Source organism: Dromaius novaehollandiae, chromosome 11 (genome assembly GCF_036370855.1).
Source record: "Dromaius novaehollandiae isolate bDroNov1 chromosome 11, bDroNov1.hap1, whole genome shotgun sequence".
NCBI classification, from domain to species: Eukaryota; Metazoa; Chordata; class Aves; order Casuariiformes; family Dromaiidae; genus Dromaius; species Dromaius novaehollandiae.
In genome coordinates, this window is record NC_088108.1 from 11,231,616 (window position 1) to 11,253,225 (window position 21,610).

A 21,610-nucleotide genomic window follows, 5' to 3' on the forward strand; every position below is an offset into this window, starting at 1 on the left:
CAGCGCAAACTGGAGCTTTATCATCTGCTCTGGGAATCCTCAGGGAACTAGAGCGAGAGGCAAGGATGGAGAACAGCCCTGCCAGGGCTGACTCCCTCGCTCTGCAGGCCTCACTTCTCAGCACCTGCCCTCCCAGCTCTGAGGCTCACCAAGGATGATGGCAGTGACGTGGAGGTGACTGAAGTCTCCCCTGGCCTGTGAGCGGGCAGATCAGCACTCAGACTTGCTGAGCAGCACATGGCCGTTGCCTCTCTCGGATATTACAGACTGGACTAACCACAGCCCTGGTCTGACTCAGCCCGGCAGTTCCTGGGTCACTCCTTAGCGTTTGCTGACTGGTGATTTCCCCATTCCGGTCAGTCTGTCCTTCCCTGCCAGGCGGACAGCACGGGAGCCCGCAGAGGCACTCGGCACCATACCTGCATCAGCTGGCGTTTCATTATCTGCTGCTTCAGTAAATGGTTCCTCATCGTGTACCCGTTCACCGTGGCTGGTGCCGGCACAGAGCCTCCGCTTGGGATGGAGCCCGGCTCCTGAAGCCTGGCAACGATTCCAGGATTTTGATCCTGCCAAGAAAGATGAAAAAAGAAAATTAATCTCATCAGGGAGATAACAACAGAAGCCTTTATCCCCTTTGCTGATGCCCTCTCTCCCATCTTTGGCTGTCCCACGCCAAAACACCTTGTGGATTCATATGGGCCCCCATGTCATGGGGAGGACAGCGAGGGGCACGGGACTGCTCGGACTTCAGAGCATCAGCACAAGAAGAAATGAGAGAATTAAAAGGTTAATCTAAAATTCTCCATGGCTAGCCCAAGGCTACGGGACTGATTCGCTATGATTAATGGAGTCACATGGCTGCCTGGCCTGGCAGAAGGGATGCGAGTAAAGCATCACATTTCCCACCAGGTCCCCAACTGTTACACTGAAAGACATACGGAAAGAAAAGTTGCATCAGGGTAGGATTTGGCTACTGGATATAAAGAAGAAGCCTACAGTAAAAGAAAACGGCAAACTAGAGGCAGAAGAGGAGAAAAAGAGGAGTCAGGCCAGGGACTGGGAGAGCGGGCCTGGGTTGAAATGATAAATTTGTGGGTTCCCTGATCTGACAAACAAGGAGAGAGCTGACTGTGAAAGGAGAGGGGACCATGCAAAGATGCAGGGCCAGATCATGGCCTGGCATAAATCAGTGATTAAATGGGCTTGATTCCTGGATGGTGAAAACCAGCATCACTCTAAGTGGCTGATAAAAGATCAGCGTTGATTTTCATTAGCTGAGGACTTGCCTCAAAAGAAACGCAGTTGTGGGGAAAAGAGAGAAAAAAACCCACAGAAACACCATGAAGACACAACCCAAAAGGGAAAAAGAATTAAAAAAAATACGCTGAAGTCAAAACATCATAAGAGCTGGCAGGTAGTCAGGGAAATGCAAAAGAAAAACAAGAAAAGAAGTCAAGGCCTCAATGAGGACAAGAAGGGAAGCGATCCTGTAAGTGCCATACCCAGGCACAGCAGTAGCAGAGTATTCCCATTTCTCCATTTTCACATCCAGCCTCTACATTATTTATGATCTTTTGTTATTATTGGCAGGGAGAAGTATGTATATTATATCCAGCATCCTTAGCTAGGCCCTGCTTCCTTTGTTTTCAGAATGGAAGCCATATCCTTTGTTTGCGAATCAATGTTATCAAGAGATAAGCAAAAAGAAAATGGTTGTTGCCTTTTGACATCTGACAATTAGGACCATGCTCAGATGGAGAAAACAGGATACAAGCCATGTTTCAGAGTGGCCAGAAGAAAGCATTGGAAGGCATTTGTCAAAAGGCAGCCTTCGCAGGCCGGGGGCTCCTTTTCACAACAGCTTCACCATGAGGAATCACCCAACTCCTTCCAAGATATTCTTTATAAGAGCGATTACCAAGAAGGTCACTGAAATTACTCATTTTTATGGTGCCTCCTTTTGTTGCAGCACTTCGGTCTATTATGCAAAAGCACAATTGATGAAATGTAAATGCCTGCTAGATAATTTACTAAAAGACACAAACCTGCAGCTCATCACTGCTCTCATTATCATTCCTATTCATGGGCAGTCTCATAAGACTAGACTTTATTGCTGGTGCTTTGCTTACAATTCTGCTGGACACCTCTCCTCCTCCCCCTTCCCTCCTACCCATTTTACGCCCTCTCTCCCACCAAAAAAAGACAGAGGGGAGGAAAAAAGTAAATATGATTTACTACTGATGTAAATATGAAAGTTCATGTAAAGCTAGCATCCTGCTTTCATGTCAGAGAGTATTCTGCAGCCATAGTCAAGCTTTGAATAATGCAGAATGCCTCTAGGGGAATACTTGAACGTGCAGGGATTCAGTTTGTGTACTCAACACATGAAAGACACTGAAATGTTCATACCACCAAAATCCCTGCCATCTATCCAATTTCCTCCCAACTTGTCTTGTTGCGTGCAGAGGGTCTGTGCTTACTGAAGCAAATGAGTTTAGTGCAAGGACAATCATTCTGATGTCTAGCTCAGGGCTATTGCATTAACAAGTCATAACATTAAAATCTCTTTTCCTAATCATGTCCACCTCATTCTAATTTCTCCTAAGCATTATCAAGAAAATAATGTTGATTTTTCCATATTATTAATGGTAAAAGAAGTATAAATCACATTACTAATTGCAGCTCTTGTGCTGTGGCAGTGCAACAGCTTAATTATATGGGATTTTCTGCAGGCACCCTATAGCAATAATGACAATCAGTGAAGTTCATTTGCAAATACACAGAATGGGTTGCTGAGTTTTTTAGAGCAAAGTTGCATAACACTTAATTAGCCAGTAAAGAAACAATCTATAGATATAATTTTTGCTTTTGGGGAAATTAGGACAAAATAGCATAGACAGGAAGACAAGGAATGAATGCAAAATCTCTCCTTTTACAGTTCACATTTAGGTTAAGCCAAAAAAAGAAAAGGAAAAGGAAAAGGAAAAAGTTCTCTCTTTTCACCACTAGTGGGAACTACTGTATTCCCTTACAGTAAAAAATAACCATGTAAACATGACTAAGAATAGCTCTTGTGTAGTCGAAAGGACACTGCTATCCGTACCAAAGGTTAATGAACTTTAAACATTTTTCCTTTTCATCACTCCCCAAGAAAAATCATTTTCCTTCCCATACTAAGGCCAAGCCAAACAAGCCCTAGTCTTAACTTGTCTATACTTTGGACTATCCCATTTTTAAATTCAGGGAGGTAGCAAAGAGACTGTAGTGTCAAAGTCAGGAAGAGTGGAAGGGGGTGCTCCCCCCAAGGCTTGTGGACCTCCGCTAGCCGTAGGCTGCCCTGCAGGACACAGATGCCTCCAGGGGATTCTTGGTCTTCAGCTTTTAAAAATATCTGTTTGCACGCATGTATCAGGTATTTTAGCATTCCTCTCTCCGTAACTCCTAATAAAAGATCCAAGCGACGGACTCGCTAGCCCTGGAGCACACAACACAGACGTGGAGTTTGGGCCCGTGTTTGCGAGCGTGTGTTTCTGTTGCTAGGCAAAGTGTCGCCCGGCAGGCTTGGGGCTCCCGCAGTACTCGGAGGGCTTTCCAATTTGGCAATTTCTGTTTGAAATGGCATTGGTGCCGGCTTCACGGTTTTGACTTAGTATCTCATGGACTCCTTTCAGGAGCAAGGAGAAAAGAATGAGATGCGAGGTTTGCAGGAATGTGTACTGTTTATGTCCACATTCAGACACTGATAGCAATGCAAAAGCAACTGCACACACCAGCGAAGCCAGCCTTTTACGAAAGCTGAGCATGTGTACAATGGCAGACTGTTAAGACTGTGCAAAATGCATCTGCAAATTACTGTGTCCAATTGTAGTAAGCATGGGTCTGATCCAACAAAACATTCAGGCACATACTTGACTCAAAGCGTGTGAACGGCGCTACTGAGACCTACCACATCTATTTATGCATCTGCAACCTTTAAAAACCCACTGATGAGCACAACCTACCCAGCCTCATCATCTTACTGCATATGAGACACAACTGCAGTAAAAAAGCATGGAGATGAATTGTCCTGGGGCAACACAGTTGATAAACTCCAGTCCAGTCCTCCGCTATATATCCAGTAATCACTTTGTAGCTTCACCTAAGTGAGAATGAAGAAATTTATGGCCCCTAATTCCTCTGAATCCTCATTAACAAACAGTCCAAAAAGAATTTAAAAGCAAGACTTTATGAGGATCAGAGTTAGAGCTTTAATCACTCTTTGGCAAATATGTAAAAATCCCTCTAATCTTTAATAAAGAGCATTCATTGTTTTTTAGGGCTATGTGAAAACACTAAACTCATTTATCATTATTAAACTTTCCCATCTGCTCTTACAGTGTAACTCTAAAGAATATCACATAAAGAAATGTACATGTTAAATTGTATTGACTTAAGCCCAGAGCTATTGGAGATCTACAATTTATTTCAGCGAGGGCACGAAGGGGACTGCAGACTGCTAGACAGAGTCATTTGTCCACTGTTGAAAAGACAGTTATCTGCACCAAAATGGCTCTTGGAAAGGCACATTTGCTTTATAAGAAATAAGCTGCCAGGTGAGACCATTCAGCATTATGTTACAGACCCAGACAATAAAACTAAGCCATGAATTTCAATAGTTAACAGATGGACTAATTAGAGACTGAATTCTTTGTGGTTCTAACAGATAACCAGGTCATAGCAAGGTTACTGGGAGAGAGCCACTCAGCTCTGCACATTGCAGTAGATATTTGCAGAGTAGGTGAAAAACTCTACTTCCTAAATGAAAGCATTAACAGTCGTGGAAGAACGGAAATGCATCTAATTAAAAATGCATACAGTAGCTGCATTTAAAAAGTTTCTTCCATTTCAAAAGGCATTACTGATTTGACAAATATTCCCTCTGCTTTAAAAGGGGAATCCAGCTGAATCCAGTAATTATGTATCTCAAAACAGAAGGATTGTTAAAATACGCCACAGCACCGAAGAATAAAAGGAAACAGTGGTTCAGGGTAGAAAGCATGAGGAGGGGACAAACTGTTTTTCGCCACTTGATTTTTCGGAAGCACAGATAACTAACCCTGAAGTATTTAACAAGACGTCACAGAGTAAGTAAAACAAAGAGGAATAGCACAGCTAGAAGACCGAAGAGTAGCCTCTGCTCCTGATCCGCGCGAGGGCCCTGCTAGCTCAGTGGGGGACCTCAGGCGGACCCGTGCTCGCTGCTGGGACACGTATCTCCAGGGGTGTGGTGAAGTTTCATCAACCCAGTTTTGTTCTGTATTTTAAGAACGCCTGTTACGTACGAGGAGCTCCGCACTGAGCTGAGCAATGCAAATACCCGTTCCAACCGAACGCCCCCACTTCCCCGGGCTCCGTGGCACGCTGGCGGTATGCGGCCTCCCGTCCAGCGCGTGCCCGGCAACTCTTCAGCCAGGATGTCGCGTTTGGGTAGCGCTCAGCTCTTAAGTCCACAACTAAGATTCCTAGGCACAACCACTTTAAAAATACTATGGACTAAACAATTAAAACGCTAATACTCCTACCGTGGATTCAGCAAGGAATTGCACAGCTTGTAGGAGGTTTGTGTTTGGATCCATAAGGAGGTCGTGTGTAGCCTCCCTGCATCTAACACCCTGCAGGGCTGAAGAGCAGACCTTGATGCCACCTTTACGAAGGAGGATCACTGCCTCCACAGCTGTAATCCATGTAGGTAATAAAATTGGGAATCTGTTTGGCCAAGACATGCAGACAAAGCAAACCAAACCCAGGTTCATGATTTGGCAGAATGACCATGGCACTCAAAACTGTGATGTCTGTAACATGTGTGATCATTGGAGTTCAGCTGCTACATACCCTTTTTGCCTTTAGCAAAACTCTCCATTTGTTCTTTTGGAAGATTTCTTCCTTTTTCTCGCCTCTACTCTGCTCACAGTTCAGAGATGCTCTTCAAGATAAAATTGATCCTTTCAGTTCAAAACCGCTGCAAAGCTTTCTGTTTGTTTGCTTGTTTGTTTTAACACAAAGTATGAACATTGGTAAAACAAACTGTGCAGCTCAGTGGATCTTTTTCTTGCCCATCTTTCACCCATTTACTTGATATACAACCATGTGAAATACTACCAGAGTCAGGTTTCTAAGCTTATCTTGGGGGCTGTCAGTCAGGAAAAGGCTTTGTTTGAAGACTGTAAGTGATCCATGGCTATACAGTTTTGTTTAAGAAAAAAGTTCTTTTGAGTTTTGCTTTCTTCTTTTCATACGGCGTGGGCACACACAGCTTCCTTCAAAGGCAGTTCTTTGGTAGAAGCAACAACAGGATCACCCCACCTTGCTAGCAATCGCATCAGGAACTCCTCCAGCGCAGCAAAGCAGAGGAAATACTCATTTCCCTATAGGTGCTATACTATATTCCCTATATAGTGCATATTGTTCAAAACAAAACAAGACCCTGTCAAACTATCCAAAGTGCTTTTAAAAACGCATGCAACGTTTTAATAGGACAGCAACTGAGTTCACTTCCCCTCTTAAAAAAGAATTAATCGAAGCAGTTAAAAACTTCTGTGCAAGAACTTCGACTATTTTTTTCAGAGCTGGTTTCATTCAATGAAACAAGACGCTGAACAGCAGCAGCCATCAGAACAACAAAAAGTAATAAAATCCAGAGCGAATTATTGCAACAGTGGCCTTCCCTTTAGAATAAAAAACACACTTTATCAGGCTAGCTGAAATCAAGCTGCTACGATACTATAACCAGCACCATATTATCAGAAAGAGCGTGTGAAGTTCATTTCGGAGCAGCAAGGAACCTGAGGCACAACCCAGGTGTGAGGGAGCTGGGGTATCACAGATGCATGCAGCCCCCAGGGGCTGGGGGCTCACGGGAGGCACATTCAGGTCTCCAGCAGCGGCAACCCCCTGCCTTCCCACAGGTGGCAAATAGTCCTGCTGGGCCACCCGTGAGCACAGTCCTGGAGAACGTCTCTGCTCCACCACCATGCGTGGACAGGGACCCTCCAGCAGGACCTGAGACCCAGGCAGGCGACCTGAAGCATATGCAAGGCCCTGCCCAACCCCTAACGGAGGCAATACTCAAAGACCGTACTCATCCTGACTGTTCTTTGTATCACCATTCTTTAAAATAAAATGTATCTATTCTTGTTCTTACATGTACAGATCTGCAGATGTAGAGATGGGTGTTGTGTACATGTCTGTATTCCATATAGCCAAGATCCAAAATTGAATCCTCTGCAAAGAACAAAATATTTATATTTGGCTTGTACAGCTGTCATGGTTTTCCAACCCTTGACACCACCCTCTTGTTCTCATGGAGGGCAGCTTGCCTATAAATTTAATGAGATAATCTAAAACTGCATTTATCTCACCCAATTTCAGCCGGTAGTCCTTCTCCCTGTCTCTACAAGGTTGCACTAGCTGTGATGACAAACTACAACATCTCACATCTATAAAGTAGTCTGACTCAAGTAATCCTTGTGTTATATCAAGCCATGCTCTCTAACAGAGGTGTCGATGAGATTCAAAAGGAGACGGGCTAGCTCAGCACCCAGCAGAAGCTGTTGTGGACAAATGCACTGGCTGGATGGTAAATTTGTGTATCATAAAGAGAGAGAAGAAAAGATTTGATCAGAAAATAGCACAGATTTTGTTCTGACAAAGTGAAAGTCAGTGAACGTAGAGCTAATGAGATAAATCAGTTCTCTACCAGATCATTTGTAAAAGCTCTGTGAACTGCAGCAATGGGGGCTGGATCACAGGAGCTTGTGAATCAAGTGTTTTTTAAAGTTAATATTTCCATGAATTTCTTTTTCCTTTTTATGCAAAGGTTCAATTTGCAAAGGCAGATGCCCAAGTCCAGTTAACTTTCAATAGGAGCTGGCTGCCTCACTGCTTCTGAGAGCCCCTCTGCATCAAAACCTGCCCACATGCAAAACCTGCATATATATGCTCCTGATCTTTCACAGAAGGGCGCAAACAAAGCACACTTCGGCACAAAGTATCACATCACTTTTTCGGTCTCAGACTTCTCACGGGTTTACTCTTTCCTGACAGATGCAACTATCCAAACACCTAAAATGGCTATATCAGATCATCTACCCACTCAGGTACCCCAAATCACCACAACTTACAAAACAAAATCTGGTGATGAATAGTAAGCTAAAATAATGGATAGAAAGTACGCTGTGATTAGGTAGCCCTCATGATTAAGTTTTTAAAACTAAGATACCGACATGTTAAAAAAGAAAAATATATTAAGCTGACCTTGAGTTTGGGGGACAAGGAGGAATTCCATTTTTTTTTCAATGGAAATTATTATTAAAACATCCGAAGCTGAACTGCTGTAACCGTCAGCTCAATCTCCCCTTAAAAATTCCTTTTCTCCCCTTCCATTCTGATTGTATTTACAAACTGTAGATGTCTCATTTTTTTCTTGTGTCATTTCATTATTACAGAGTTGAGATCACTAGCCATCTGCAGCTTCATTTCATCAAGCTCTGATTTGTCCTTGGAGCAAGGTCATCTGGGACAAGAACATAAAATGCTGCTTTCCTCAACTGACAGTTCTTTATGCCTTCCTGTAAATATTCCCCACTAATTTTAAATCATTTTACCACTTCATACTCCCCCCCTACACACACTGAAAAGGCTGGTATACACACACATTAATAAGGATCTTGTCGTTTAACTACTGCATGACATATTAGAAGCAATTAATGGTGTTTATTTGCTGACAACATAGGCATTTCAAACTCCAGCTCAAGAATCCCTGGTAGCTTCATGTGACTTTTGAATATTAGCTATGGGTCAGAAGTTGGGACCCCCCCATTCAGCATTAGCATACGCTTGCAGCAACTCTTGTTTTCCATCGAGCAGAAAAAAACTGCAGTCACTGCACAAAAATTACCAGCTGCTATATACCCTATGGTGGGTGAGCGATAATAAAACATCACTAGGTGTATGCAGGGTCATTCGTTGAAATCAATAGCCCGATAAAGAATGATTTTCAGATGCTCCACACAAAGTTCCAAGCTAAAAACACATATAAAAAGAACATGGAATTTTTACTCAATTCAAATTTAACTTGCCGTAATTCTGGGACACCTTCTCTGAAGGAGAGACTGCCACTCCAAATAAAAAACCCCTTGGTAAATTAATGTAAGAGCCTCGTAGTACAATCACACGGCAGCAGAGAATAACTGAGTGATTGAGCAGGATCAGCGCTGGCTCAGGGGCAGCCTTCCTCCCGGCTTTCCACCTGCAGATGCTGCCCACGGCAGCCTGATGCTCCAGCTGCTGGTCTCCGACTCAAGGTGCATGTCTTTTTGCACCTAGAAGACTTACTACGGGGCTTATGCAGTGGGCTCTGAGCTCTGCCCTGCTGTGCACAGCCATCTGGCACACAAATACGGGTGCAACAGTTTTCACCTGGGTGCCTTTACCAGTCCCAGCAGTCCCACACACAAAGGTGGGCACAACTGAGAGGTCTGGGTGCAAACACACCTGCGTATATGTTGAACAGATAGGTGCACAAGCCTCCGATGATTTTCCTTGCACGAGCAAACGTCCCTTTTGACACACCGTGGCGGGTTAGCTCATCGGTCTCTGAGCATGCAATTTGTCAGAAGGAGAGTTAGAAAATGTGATCATTAAAGGTGAACTCCCAAGCCACCCCGAAAGGAGATGATCTTGAAAGGTGAGTTTGTTTCATGACTACTCCGCTTAGTCACAGGATAAAAGCCGGCCTTACGGACTTGGACTCACATGACCGGGTTCAGTTCCCAATACCATTGTACATAGCTTCTTCATGTGACTGTGGGCAAGTCACTTCATTTCTCTCTCAGTTTCCCCCAAAGGAATAAAAGTTTCTCCCTGAGCAGGAGGACGAGGGTCACTTTGCCTGGGAGCCTCCTCAGATGTTTTTTTTAACATGCCTCCAGGCTACGACCTCAAAGACCTGCAGTAGAAGTGCACTTAGTGCCTCTAACTGCCGAGAGGTAGAAGAGGCTTTTTCTGGTTCACTCTGTATACAAGTTTTTGCCCTGTCCTCCTCTCCACATCTCGTCTCCAGCCCCAGGTCCGGCCACAGCTGGTTGCATCTCAGAACAGCTCTAAACTACACCAACTTGTAATGGTCCCCTAGGGCCTCTACCCTGCTGCCCAGCTCAGTGGAGCGCAGCGTGTCCTGGCCAGGCCCCAGCGGTCCCATGACTCAACCCTTGCATGCCAGCAAAAGAAGCAGCTGCAACAACTGCGGACATGGCCACACCTGGAGAATCCCACGGTGCCCAGCTGGAAAGAGGGCTGTGCGCGGGAGAAGTCAGCCCTGTGTTTTGACTAGTAAGAAAAAGGAGAAGAGGCTTGGCTTGAGATAGTTAAAGGTGAGAATCCTAGTATTTTCCTAAAAGTCCTGCCTGATATTTTATTGGGAGATCTTCTACTGCAACAGGAGCAGTCCTGCTTCGCTCCATGTCCTCTCCTGCATCTCCAGCCTCTGTCTCCTTCCCTCCCCAGTGTATGTCCTTCCTGTGTCAAGGCAGGAGATACTTCTGATTCAAAATTTATCCAAGATTAAAAAATATCCAAGTGCCTCAAATACTGTCTTCTGAAGTAAGCCAACATTTCACTGAAATTTTGTGGGATGTGATGCCTATGTCACTTAAGATAAGAGGAGTCTAGGACACACGTGCCTTTGAACATTTGGCCCACCGCACTTTTGCTGTAAGGAAATAGGGAAGCACGTAAAAGAAGCAAGAAGGCTAGAGCTAGCCTACGTTCCCCGTGAGGCAGCGATGCTGCAGAGCATTCGCAAGCGTTTCTTCTGTGGAGACATTGCATGTCAACAGTTAACTTCCCTTTGTTCACATCCAAATGATTAAGGTTAGAAGCTTGCCGGGTGACATCACCATAGTTTAAACATGCTGGATATGGTCCAGGGAGCCAAAGTTATTGCTGACCCCATGGTTACTGATCCGCTCTGCAAGTAGCTGATGTCTGCTCTCACTTTATGAATTATTTAATGGGTTAAAGATTGGTTAGATCTTCTTTATGCAATGTACAGCTATACAGTAGGCAGGAGGACATAAACATGCATTAACAAGGTTAAAGTCATATACTGTAACTACACTGTCTGTTTTCAGCTTGCAGCTTTATTGACTTAATCATGCCGGCGCTGCAGCCAACAAATCATTAAATCCATTCCATTCTTTTGCTGGTTACCAACCACAAAAACAGAGGCAAGCAAACACGAAGCAAATCTCGAGGGGGGTGGGGAGCAGCGGCGGGGTGAGGGGCAGCGAGAACAGTGGGAGCACTATGGAGCACCGGCCTGTCACTGCGAGCACAAAGACGCCAAATCTGTCTTTACGGACTAAGTGGTTTCATGGTTTAAAGTGACACACTCATTTGTTCCTGTTTTGCAATGATTACAGAAAAGAAGAAGGAGGGTGGGGGAAAAAAAAGGAATAAAGAGCAAACTGCGCTTCTTCACACCGCAGCACTCTGCGTGCGTGTGCGTACCCTCGCGGCGCACACGGACCGCTCCTGCAAACAAACGCGAGGGCCGGCAGAGATGAGATCTGTGCGCGCGCTGCACCCCCGGGGGCTCAGACTGCTGCGCCACACTTGCTGCTAATCTGCAGCGAAGTGCAGGCATAATTAAGAGTTCAACAGAAAAGAAAGCAGACGCGGAGCACTGAAATCAGTCCTCCGATTGCCCTCCACAAACCACCCTGACCACTGCAGGGAGTGGAAGAAGTCCCTGCTTTCAGACCTAAGTAACAACTTACATCCCTTCACTTTCAGACAAAGGCTTTAATTTTTGATCTGGTACTTACTGTGAAGCTTTCATATTCATGTTTAGTCCCCCAAACAGAAGAGCCCTGATTGTCCGCAGTGCTGAAAACGCAGGTGTTCCTCTGAAGTCAGCAGATGTGCCAAAAGGCTGTTTCTAGGTGGCTAGTCTGAGGCATTCATGTTTGAAAATGGAGCTGTCAACTTACCGGTTTTGAACCCACAAGATCCTTATTTGTCATTGCTGTCTTCCTCATTCTTTTCTTGATGGAAATTGTCTTCTCTATCGCCATAAAATACATGCGTCTTGTTCTGAGCTAGGGGAACCTCATGCCAAGACACTGCTCCTCTGTGTTACAAGCAGGCTACAGAGGAAGAATTCAGCATGAACTCTCGGAAACCTTCAGACAGCAGAGTGTTTTGCTTCTTTTAGAGATGCTAGACACATCCTATTTGCGAGCTTTCCTCCACTGAGAGAACATGAAATAAATTCCCTTCTTCTGGGAACGACTCAGCTGCATCAGAAGAGGATCTTGGCCCTTTTCTATTTATTATGAGAAGAAGGAGTGGCCAAAGAGCTCCCTTTTCTTCACCTTCTGGGCACAAGCTGGTTAGAGCTCCCTATAAGAATAACCCAGATTTTGGCATCCTACCAGTGCAGGCGTTTGGCAGATGCATTTGCACCTTGTTCTGACATATAGCATTGCAGATGTTTTTGAGCACAGTCATTACTTGGTTTTACAGTTGTTTTCTTTAGACCCAAACAAGCCTTCTTACAGTTTGAGTTGCAACCTCGCCTGCTTTTGTTTACCAGTCTCCAGATCCCTATCACCCAGAGATGTCTACTGGCTCCACATATTGCAAACAAACATCTCGTTACTCCAGCCAGGAGTCAGCCAGGTTTCCTCTTGGAAACAGTAGCCCAAGAGGAGCCCGTCGCCCAGCCGCTTGCCTATGGTACTTGGAGTGGAGACAGGCAGAAGCAGTGGACGGCGATCAAAGATCCTTCTTTCTGGCCATGACCCTGAAAAAACAGGATAGAAAGGAAGACTTTTTCCAAGGCAAAAGAAACCAGCTATTGAAGGTACTTTTGTGACTTTCAGCTTCACAGTCTTCTATGTATTGACTTGTCCCAGCTGCTGCCACCTCCGAAGTTGGAGAAGGAAGGTCCGCTCTGGCAGACGAGCACCCAGCCTGTGGGTGCCGCCCAGCTTCCCGGCCTTCTCTCGCTGCAGCCAGGGAGCAGCTCTCCTTGGGACTCATTAGGGTCAGCTGAAAAACCCTCTGTGGACCTTTTCCTCCACTGACCACAGGAGGAGCGTAAATGCCTGGAACTGGGAAGATGGATCCCAGCCAGTCACAGGGAGGCTGAAAAGGAGAGCACTAAACCCACATCTCACACCTCCTAAACCAAAGCTTAACCACACAGCTCTTTTGCCTTTCAACTGGAGTTCAAGAAGCCCTTGCTTCACAGCTTGAGCTCAGCAGACAGACCTCCACTTTACCGTACAAACTTCACCTCATACAAGTGAATCCCAGCTCCCAGCTGCACTATCACGAACCAACGGCTCCAAGCTGCCGTTTGCTAGCGGGGCAGGGATGCGCAGTGCTCCCCGCCGGCAGGCACCACTTCTCTGTCCACGTGTGCTTGCTGGCGCAAGCTCTCAAAGCCTTGTGTGATGTACATGCAAACGTGGAGCACATCTTCTCATTGACCTGGGCTCACCAAGGGGATGTGACAGTCCTGAGGGGGCTCCCACTGCCCCAATCATTGGCTCACAAGCTGCTTCAAAGAGCAGCGACACTTGTGGTTACGTTTTAGGAACGACACAGCCAGCCAGGAGTAACACACCAATCAAACTATTTATAATCCCCGATTCCAGTGTCTTAAAATAGCATTGCTTTTCTTTTTACATTTTTAGGCAGATTCATGCTTGTATATTTAAGCCACTCAGTTTGCAGGCTTAGCAATGAGCACATCCCTGCCAGGCTTGGAAGTGAGAGAAAGCACGCCCCCTCTCCCTGCCAAAAGCAGGCGTGAACTCCCCTCTCCCACAGCTCCTTTCTCCTTGGCTGATGTGATTAGGGTTCCCAGGCCTATTTCCACATATTTTTACCTAGGAGAGACTCTTCCAAACATACAAGCAGGGGACGTGCAGCACCTGCACGCAAACACTCAAATGCGGCAGAGCGGAAGAGATGTGGAAGAGAAGGAGAAGTGAAAGAGAAGATCCCAGAATGCAGTACGTGGCCTCACGTGTACCGCTTTTACGAAGAGACACCACAAAGTCTCTGAAGAAGTTAATGGGTTCTACGATAAAGCAATCCCTATTGTTTGTTTGTTTGTTTTTTAAAAACCAAAGGTCAACATACAGAAGCAGTCAAGCAAACTACAGCTGTGCTCCTGACGTGAGCGCTCTCTCTGGCCTCGGCACAGGTTTAGCTATTTGTTCCCTGCTCCCTGGTGCCAACGTACCTCTGCTGGCATTTCTTAACGACTGGAGCATCCGTGTGCTCTTTGAAAAACAATTATAAAATATTCAGGGCAAGAGCAAAATTCTTTGCACAGCCAAAGCTCCAGCAGGCTGTGTAAGTGTCAAATGGCAAATTGTTAAGTGTTTTGTTTAATTGCAGAGTTATTTATAACCTGGAACTTGTTATTAACACAGGACAAAACAGAACCTACTGTTACGCATAATTAAAGGGACTATTATGGGTCTGCAAAAGCTCATGAATGGCCCCAGCCAGCCCACCCCTCCTCTTGCAGCGAAGCCCGCCATGGGAAGAACCATGAAATAGAGGCCCCATCCTAATGTCCTGCAGCCAAGAGCTTCAAAGGGATCAGCCCCAACACACGAAAGCCGGGCTGTCCTTACCGCCCCCTCAGCACTGCCCCTCTTGCCCTGGCAGAAAGTAAGGGTGCTTTTTCAGGGAAGGTCTTACAGGGGGGTGATCCCAGCTTTCCATATTAGCACCTCCTTTCTCACAAAGGGGCACACGGATAGGGCACATCCTGGATTTGGCTTGGAGTTGCATAACCCTCCTTGTTAAATTCAGGATTAACAGGTTATATTTTCATTTGTGAGATTCTTATCTGCGCTGAGAAAGGTTTCCAATTTCACCAGCACTAATCAGGACGCCACAATGGATTTCCGGTCTCAGAAATGAGGCTCAAGAGCCTTTGTAGCTTGTGGAGCCGGTTTTAATTCAAATCTACCTGTCAGAGCTATTGTAGGCTGCATGTTGAACAGATTAAAAAAAAAAAAGTCACTTATATGCTTCTATACCTTACTTCTAAATCCATTTCATACAACACAAATCCCTCTGACCACCAAAGCAGCTGGTAGCTGCTCCACCTTTCCAGGAGCGATACCCTCCATCTCTTCAGCGGCCACGAGCAAAGAGCCCCATCGCAGGTCTATGCAGTAAAAGAAATGTGCCAAAAACCTGCACCAGTGCCCACCTCAAGTTTTGATTTATAATGTTATAGATATCATAAAAAATAAGCATCAAGTATGTCTCATACCAACAGATTAGCGTACCATGACGGCACACGCTCCCAAGCAACATGGGGCTGTATACACTGCAGTCCTCTGTCGCTTCGCTGGGGCATTTCACATTGTAATGCTACCACCAAGACACGACACCCCAGCAGAGGAGAGGTAGTTGGCCTAAGAGGACAGTCAAGAACGAAACTGCTGATGCCATAATTATAACTGGGAGGCCAAACGTACTCCAGAGAGAGAATATCGTTGTGGACAGAGAGGGGAAAGGTCCATTGACAACTGGCTTTACCAGATGAGTAAATTAGACTTGGGTTACAGCCTTCCTGTTCTCCCTCTGCCTCCGCCCCCGAGGACCGTATGAGTCAGTGGATCTGGAGGAAAAATACACACTAAATTCTACAAGTGCAGGAATTAAAGAGACATCTACAAAGCTTGCCTCTGGCACTTGATACCAGCTGCAAAACTGGGTTAGCTTGACATTGCTGCTGGAGGTGAACAGACGCAGAAAGGCTGGCTGAGCCACCGACGACCAAAGCCCCGCTCTGGGAAGCAGGTGAGCTGCTGGCAGTCCCATCGCTAGGGCGGTGAGGCAGAGTTTTAAATCCAGGGGCGACAGCAATTAAGAAAACAAACCATTTCTTGCACAAACAAGTGGTTCAGACTGTTTTGGATTACAAGATACAAGCAAGTCTGTGAGTCCTGACTGAACCAGCTTCTGGGTGCTGGATATCCCAAGGAGATCTCCAAGGTTCAGAAAAGTGTTTTTGTTAACAGCCAGGTCAAGAACATTTTGGTGTTGATGATCTTTTACAGGTAAAAACAACACCAGATCAAACCAAATGAGCATTCGCACTGCCAGGCTGGGACATCTGCGTAAATGGGTATCACAGTTCCAAGGAGGAAAACCTCAAATGTCCCGTAACTACTGCTCCGTGGAGAACCCCCAGTGGCAGCCCGGGCTCAAAGGCCAAGTTTGCCCGTTCGGCACGAGCAGAGCGCAGTAAGGGATGCCGCGAGCCGGAGATGACCAGCAGCCAGCTGTACCACTCCACCGCCACTCCAGAGGAGATGCCGTCTGAGATGTCCGCCTGCCTCTGCTCCCTCATCACCTGTCCCTCACCACGAGCAGGCCCGTTTTCTGTGCTGAGCACAAGGATTTGCGTTGGGACATCTCCTGGTGTCCCATGGGCTGGGGCTGGCCCAGGTGCTGGGCTCCGGCCGCCTGACAGCGCTGGAGGAGCACAGATCTGGCCGGGACGGGGTCTGCTCGCCTCCTCCTGCTGTCACGGTGATAGCGAGCACCCCGCGGGCAAATGCCAGCCAGCTGGCCCAAGCACCAGAGGGACCACGGAGCGGCCCTCACCCATGCAGGGACACTGACACCAGGAGGCCGGGACAGCCGAGGCACAAGGAGAGCGGGCAGCCTGCGGCACCATTCACTTCCCACCCCCAAAATCACAGCCGTACCCTCATGACACCTGAGCGCGCAGAGCTGTGCAGAAACCCCGCAGCGCCAGGAGGCTCTTGCCTCCCCTCCCCACAGCCCGTGAGGCCTGACTCGAACTGCAACAGAGAAAAGAGCATTTGGAAACACACGTCCTAACCAGCCCGGAAGAAAAAGGCAACCGATCACTTGGTTAAGCTGAGGATTCTTTTTTCTTAATTCTTTCCTTTCTCCCCTCATTCGCTGCTGGTCTTTAGGGAAGCGCGTAAAGGCGAGAAAGCTCTGGTCCTTCTCCCCGGCTTGGTGAGCTTTCCCGTGGCGCGAGCTGCGGCTGCCGCAGGTCAGGGGGCGGCGGGAAAGGAGGCAGGGCAGGGCGAGGGGAGAAAGCAGCAGCCACAGCCCGCCCGGGGCTGCCTCTGCGCCGGGGCTGCCTCCCTGCCGGGGCTGCCTCCGCACCCGGCCCCGGCCGTCTGCCGCTGCCCGGCACGCGGGGACAGGGCTCCCCACCCGCCCGCTTCGCCTTGCAAGCCCAAGGCACCCATCCCAGCCACGGCTTCCAAAGGAAGGAGATCTTGGCTGGCGGCGTCTCTCCTTTTTTTTCTAAGAAAAACAGGCAGTGAATGCCACGGCGGCAGCTCTATAACCCCCTCCTGCCCTTCCGCAGCGAAGAGCCCACACGGAGCCGGAGCGAGGGAAGGGCCCTGCCGGCTCCCCCGTGCAGCTCTTGTCTGGCAGCACAAGGAATCAATTAGTGTCTGATCATTACTGCGGTAACTGTATCTTTCACAAGCAAGATTTTATAGAGAGATAGAATAAGATGTTTTCTGCTCATTTCCTTCCTGTCATTCCAATCACGAACTACCGTTAAAGATACGACTCGCTTAGAGGCTGCAGTGGCGGCAGGCCCGGGCTCCCTGCCCCGCAGGGTTGCTTGCTGCGCACCGCGGCCGGCAGCTCGCCCAGGGCACGTACAGCAGGTCAAAGCACTCCCGTGCTCCTCATACAAGGGACTGCTTTAACTCCGTATTTTTGCCAACTGTTTCGGTTTATAATCCACGGCATAGAGGACTCCTTCTAGCATGTCTAAGGTGATGCTTGTTCTGGTATTTCTTCAGAAGTTGGCAAGACTGTTTTATTTGGAAAATGTTAGTGTAACAGTAAAAGCATGTTCGGGACCAGTCAGAAGAAGAAAATAGCCTCTGTTAAGAGAACAGAGCACAACTCGACTTCACTTTCGGTTAAGCTGGACAATAATCTAGGCAGCAGTTAGGTAACACCTCTCTAGTTTAATCAAGAGAGAAACAGGCAAGAACGGGTAATCTAATGATATTTCTTTACAGCACTCCCAGACAGCATTGCAGCTTAGGAAAAGCCTCCGTACCACACTCGTTACCACGAGAGAGAGCAAAGTTTTAGCCTATGTCATATTAAAATAATTCTTTGTAGAGTATGAAATTTGAAGACACCTATGTAAGCTGAAGCAAAGCAGTTTTCCATGCTGTGGCACCCTAGAATGGAGAAGCATGCTCAAGTCCCAAGTCCCTTTCTGGTCTTACTCTAGGCAGCAACTCTGATAAAGGCCACAATTCATTTTAAAATTAAAATTATGGACATATGTATGCCGCCTCCATAGGAAAACGCTCAGACCCTGAGCTGAGCATGAAAGGGATTTCTCTGTTTCCCTCCTCACTGCCAGTAATTTTTCATAATAAAAAAGATCTTATTAACTTGTCAATTTTTAATTAAAAAGAAAAAAAAATCAATATCGAAAAATGTTGGGGGGGTTCACACAAAGTCCCTAACTATGGGAAAACACTGACCTAGCTAGTAAAACTTTTTCCAGCTAAAGAAAGATTTACTCACATTTCAGGGCATCACCAGTCTACGGTGATGTTATCAGTATTTCTCTGTTCTTGCTGACCTTAAGTACTCATAAACCATTAAATACATAATATTTTCTGATAATAGAATGCCATTCACATTTCAGTAACAGTAATTCACTTTAATGAGATAAGAACCTACACATCAAATGAATCTATCTCTGTTTGAGAAATATTTAGCACACTTTTGGGAACTGTATAATCACAAATAATCAAGGGTCCAATGCCATATTCCTGGAGAACTCATAACTCCCAGTTACACTGATAGGAATTTGAGATGTGCAAGGATTGCAAAAGCAGATGCTAATCTGCAGAGAACAACATAGGTATGGAGAGACTGCATTTTTGCTTTAAGCAAACAAGAACCAACAAGACCTTTAATGACAGAAAACAGCACAAGTTTCCAACTGCACATATAAAAAGGCATTAAAAACAACCGTATTCCTTAACTGAGTCATTATATTGTAAATAACGCTTTTACAAGAAACTTGACATTGTTTACGAATTTCCCCCATTCGTATTTTTTAATTCTTTCCATCCAACTCGCGACACGTGTATGAACCTCGGTGCAGAGAGCAGCAAGAGACGGAAACCTGCTGCTTCAACTCAAAAACATACAATCATCATTATTCACTTTGGGCACCTTCAGCTAATAGGTTCTGCACTTTTTCTGCAGTCAAATAACTAATGAACCCAAAACCTGGGCTCCCAGTTCGAAGGACTGGTGGGCTGCTCTGCCTGCCACGGCTCCCGTGCCCTGGGGATGCTCTGGCTGCCTGCCCGGCTCGCGGCACCGCCAACGCTCCTCCACGCCGGCCCCGGCCCGGGGCTCGCCACCACCCCAGCGCCCGGCCAAGGACGAAGGACGGGGCAGGAACAGCCTAATTCCAGCTCTAAATGAGCTCAGCAGGGAATCTGAGCAGCCAAGTCAATTGCCAGAATCTGCACTTTTCAACCTCGTTCTGCTCCTTTGATCAGGATGAATTTTGAGCTGCAGCGATTAATGGACTAACAGAGGAAGTCACAGGACATCTCTTGGGAGTAGAGGGAAAAAGAAAAAAGTATCTTGTCCTTGTTTTGCATCTATTCTGCTAAACGGTGCATTTCCATAGAGAAAACTAAAATACTACTGCAGAAAATGTGCTGATTTAGCTGAAAAAGGAGCAGAAAAACAGAGACGTATGAAATTAAAAAAATAATGGACGTGAGACCATCCATTCATTGTTTAAGCACACCCTTTGAAGCAATGGTAAAAGAAAACAGACTATCCAAATACGAGTGCCTTGTAAACTACACTTCAATCCAGTAGAGTAACAATGTATACTTAATAACGCCAGAGAGTAAAGGAAATATTAACACATTTATTATGCAAAGAGAAGCTCCCAAAAAGCCTGCAGTCTTTAAGTACTGAGAGAAATTGATCTGTTTATGGCGGGGACACGACTCTTAGCCCAGGATTGTATGTCCTGATCTTTCTGGAAGGGGAAGAAATGCATTAACATTAGCAGGCTGCAGCTGCAAAAGAAAAAGTTCAGAAAAAAAGACTTTGTTCAGAAATTTTTTTTGCTCATTTGCTTTTGTCATTGCTGTGCCCCAGAGAGGAGGCGGCAGCTTTTCTCCTTGCAATGGGCAAATTTTGCTTCTGCTATTCACGACTGTAAAAAACAAACCCCAGAGGACTGCAAATAATCAGTAGGTGATTAAAATAAAACTTGCTCAAAGCTTGGATTATTTACAAAATGCTGGTACTAACACCCAGAAAAAAACAGAAAAGCCAAAAATCATTGAAATGTAAACTAGAACTAAGACACAAACAGTGCATGAAAGCTTCCAACTCTTCCTTTTTTCTTTTTCTTCTTCTTCTTTTTTTTTTTTTTTTTTTTTTTTTCTTTCTGTCGTGGAACTAATATGCCATTGCCAGCGATTACTCTGCCCTTTGCTGCCTCGTTTTCCTCCACCTCTGGTCTTTCTTGAGCATACAAAGACATACATATGTGATTCACTTTGCTCTGACAAATAATCCCTCAGCAGTCCTGGAATGACCTCCCGCTGTGTAAATTTAGGTGTGTTTGAATCTTTACAAGATCAAGCCTTTAATGAAATGTCTTAGAATATCTTCATACTATTTTGCCCACATCGCAGGGTTTCCCCTCCTTACTTGTGTCTCTTTGCAATGCCATAATGGGGAAAAAAATAGCTCATCACAGCTTGTCCGTAACCTGCATTCAAATCTGCATCTGTCTGACACTGATTTAAGGTATCTCATTTTCATTACTGGCTCTTACTAGTCTGAGAAATGTTAAACCATTATGCTGGTCATATGGAGAATATTATTTATGCTAAAGTAATGTATTTCATATCTTCTTCTTTTAAAATGCCCATATACACAGGGTTAAATTGTAAAATAGGATTACTTTTTGTTGACAGTCAGAAGAGATTTTAAGAATTACATCCTGATATGATAATATTTCTCCTTAAATATGGTATGAAAAATTTAACCTAAGAAAGTACATGTAATAGAGTGATTAGCCTTCAAAGCCCTGGGAAGAGCTGCTCCGTTCCGACTGCGAGTTTCTATCAATTATTAGCGTCGGCTGCTTGAAATAGTCCAAAGTGCTTGAAACAGAAATATCGCAAAGCCAAACACAGCAGACTGATACGCTTCCTAAATGGACAGAGTTTCTGAGGCCGGCGCATAATAGTGTTTGGCTTTCAAACCTTAATGTTAACAGCTTTGATGGGACTGCTTCTAATTTGTATTTAAGACCCATTACCTCTTCCTCTAAGCAATCTTCGTGAAAAATCATTTGTTCTAGGGGGATATTTGCCATACAGAGCAGAGCTGTAATGGCCGTTAATTCACACCATTTTGCTCGCTCCTGTATTAATCAGCAAACTGTGAATCATCCCAGTGTTTCCAGGCTCACAGATGTACGAGAGCAGCAGCGGGGCCAGTTCAG

At 45.7% G+C, this 21,610-nt stretch overlaps 1 protein-coding gene across 3 annotated transcripts in view; it reads right to left on the reverse strand.

Annotated features, from left to right (window-relative positions):
* MAMLD1 (mastermind like domain containing 1) overlaps positions 1-21,610 on the reverse strand; it is a 125,862-nt gene that overhangs the window by 3,720 nt on the left and 100,532 nt on the right. For all 3 annotated transcript variants that reach the window (XM_064518255.1, XM_026106346.2, XM_026106344.2), the window contains one exon: positions 420-566. In XM_064518255.1, coding sequence (XP_064374325.1) covers positions 420-566 — 147 coding nt within the window. The remainder of the gene's footprint in view (positions 1-419; positions 567-21,610) is intronic.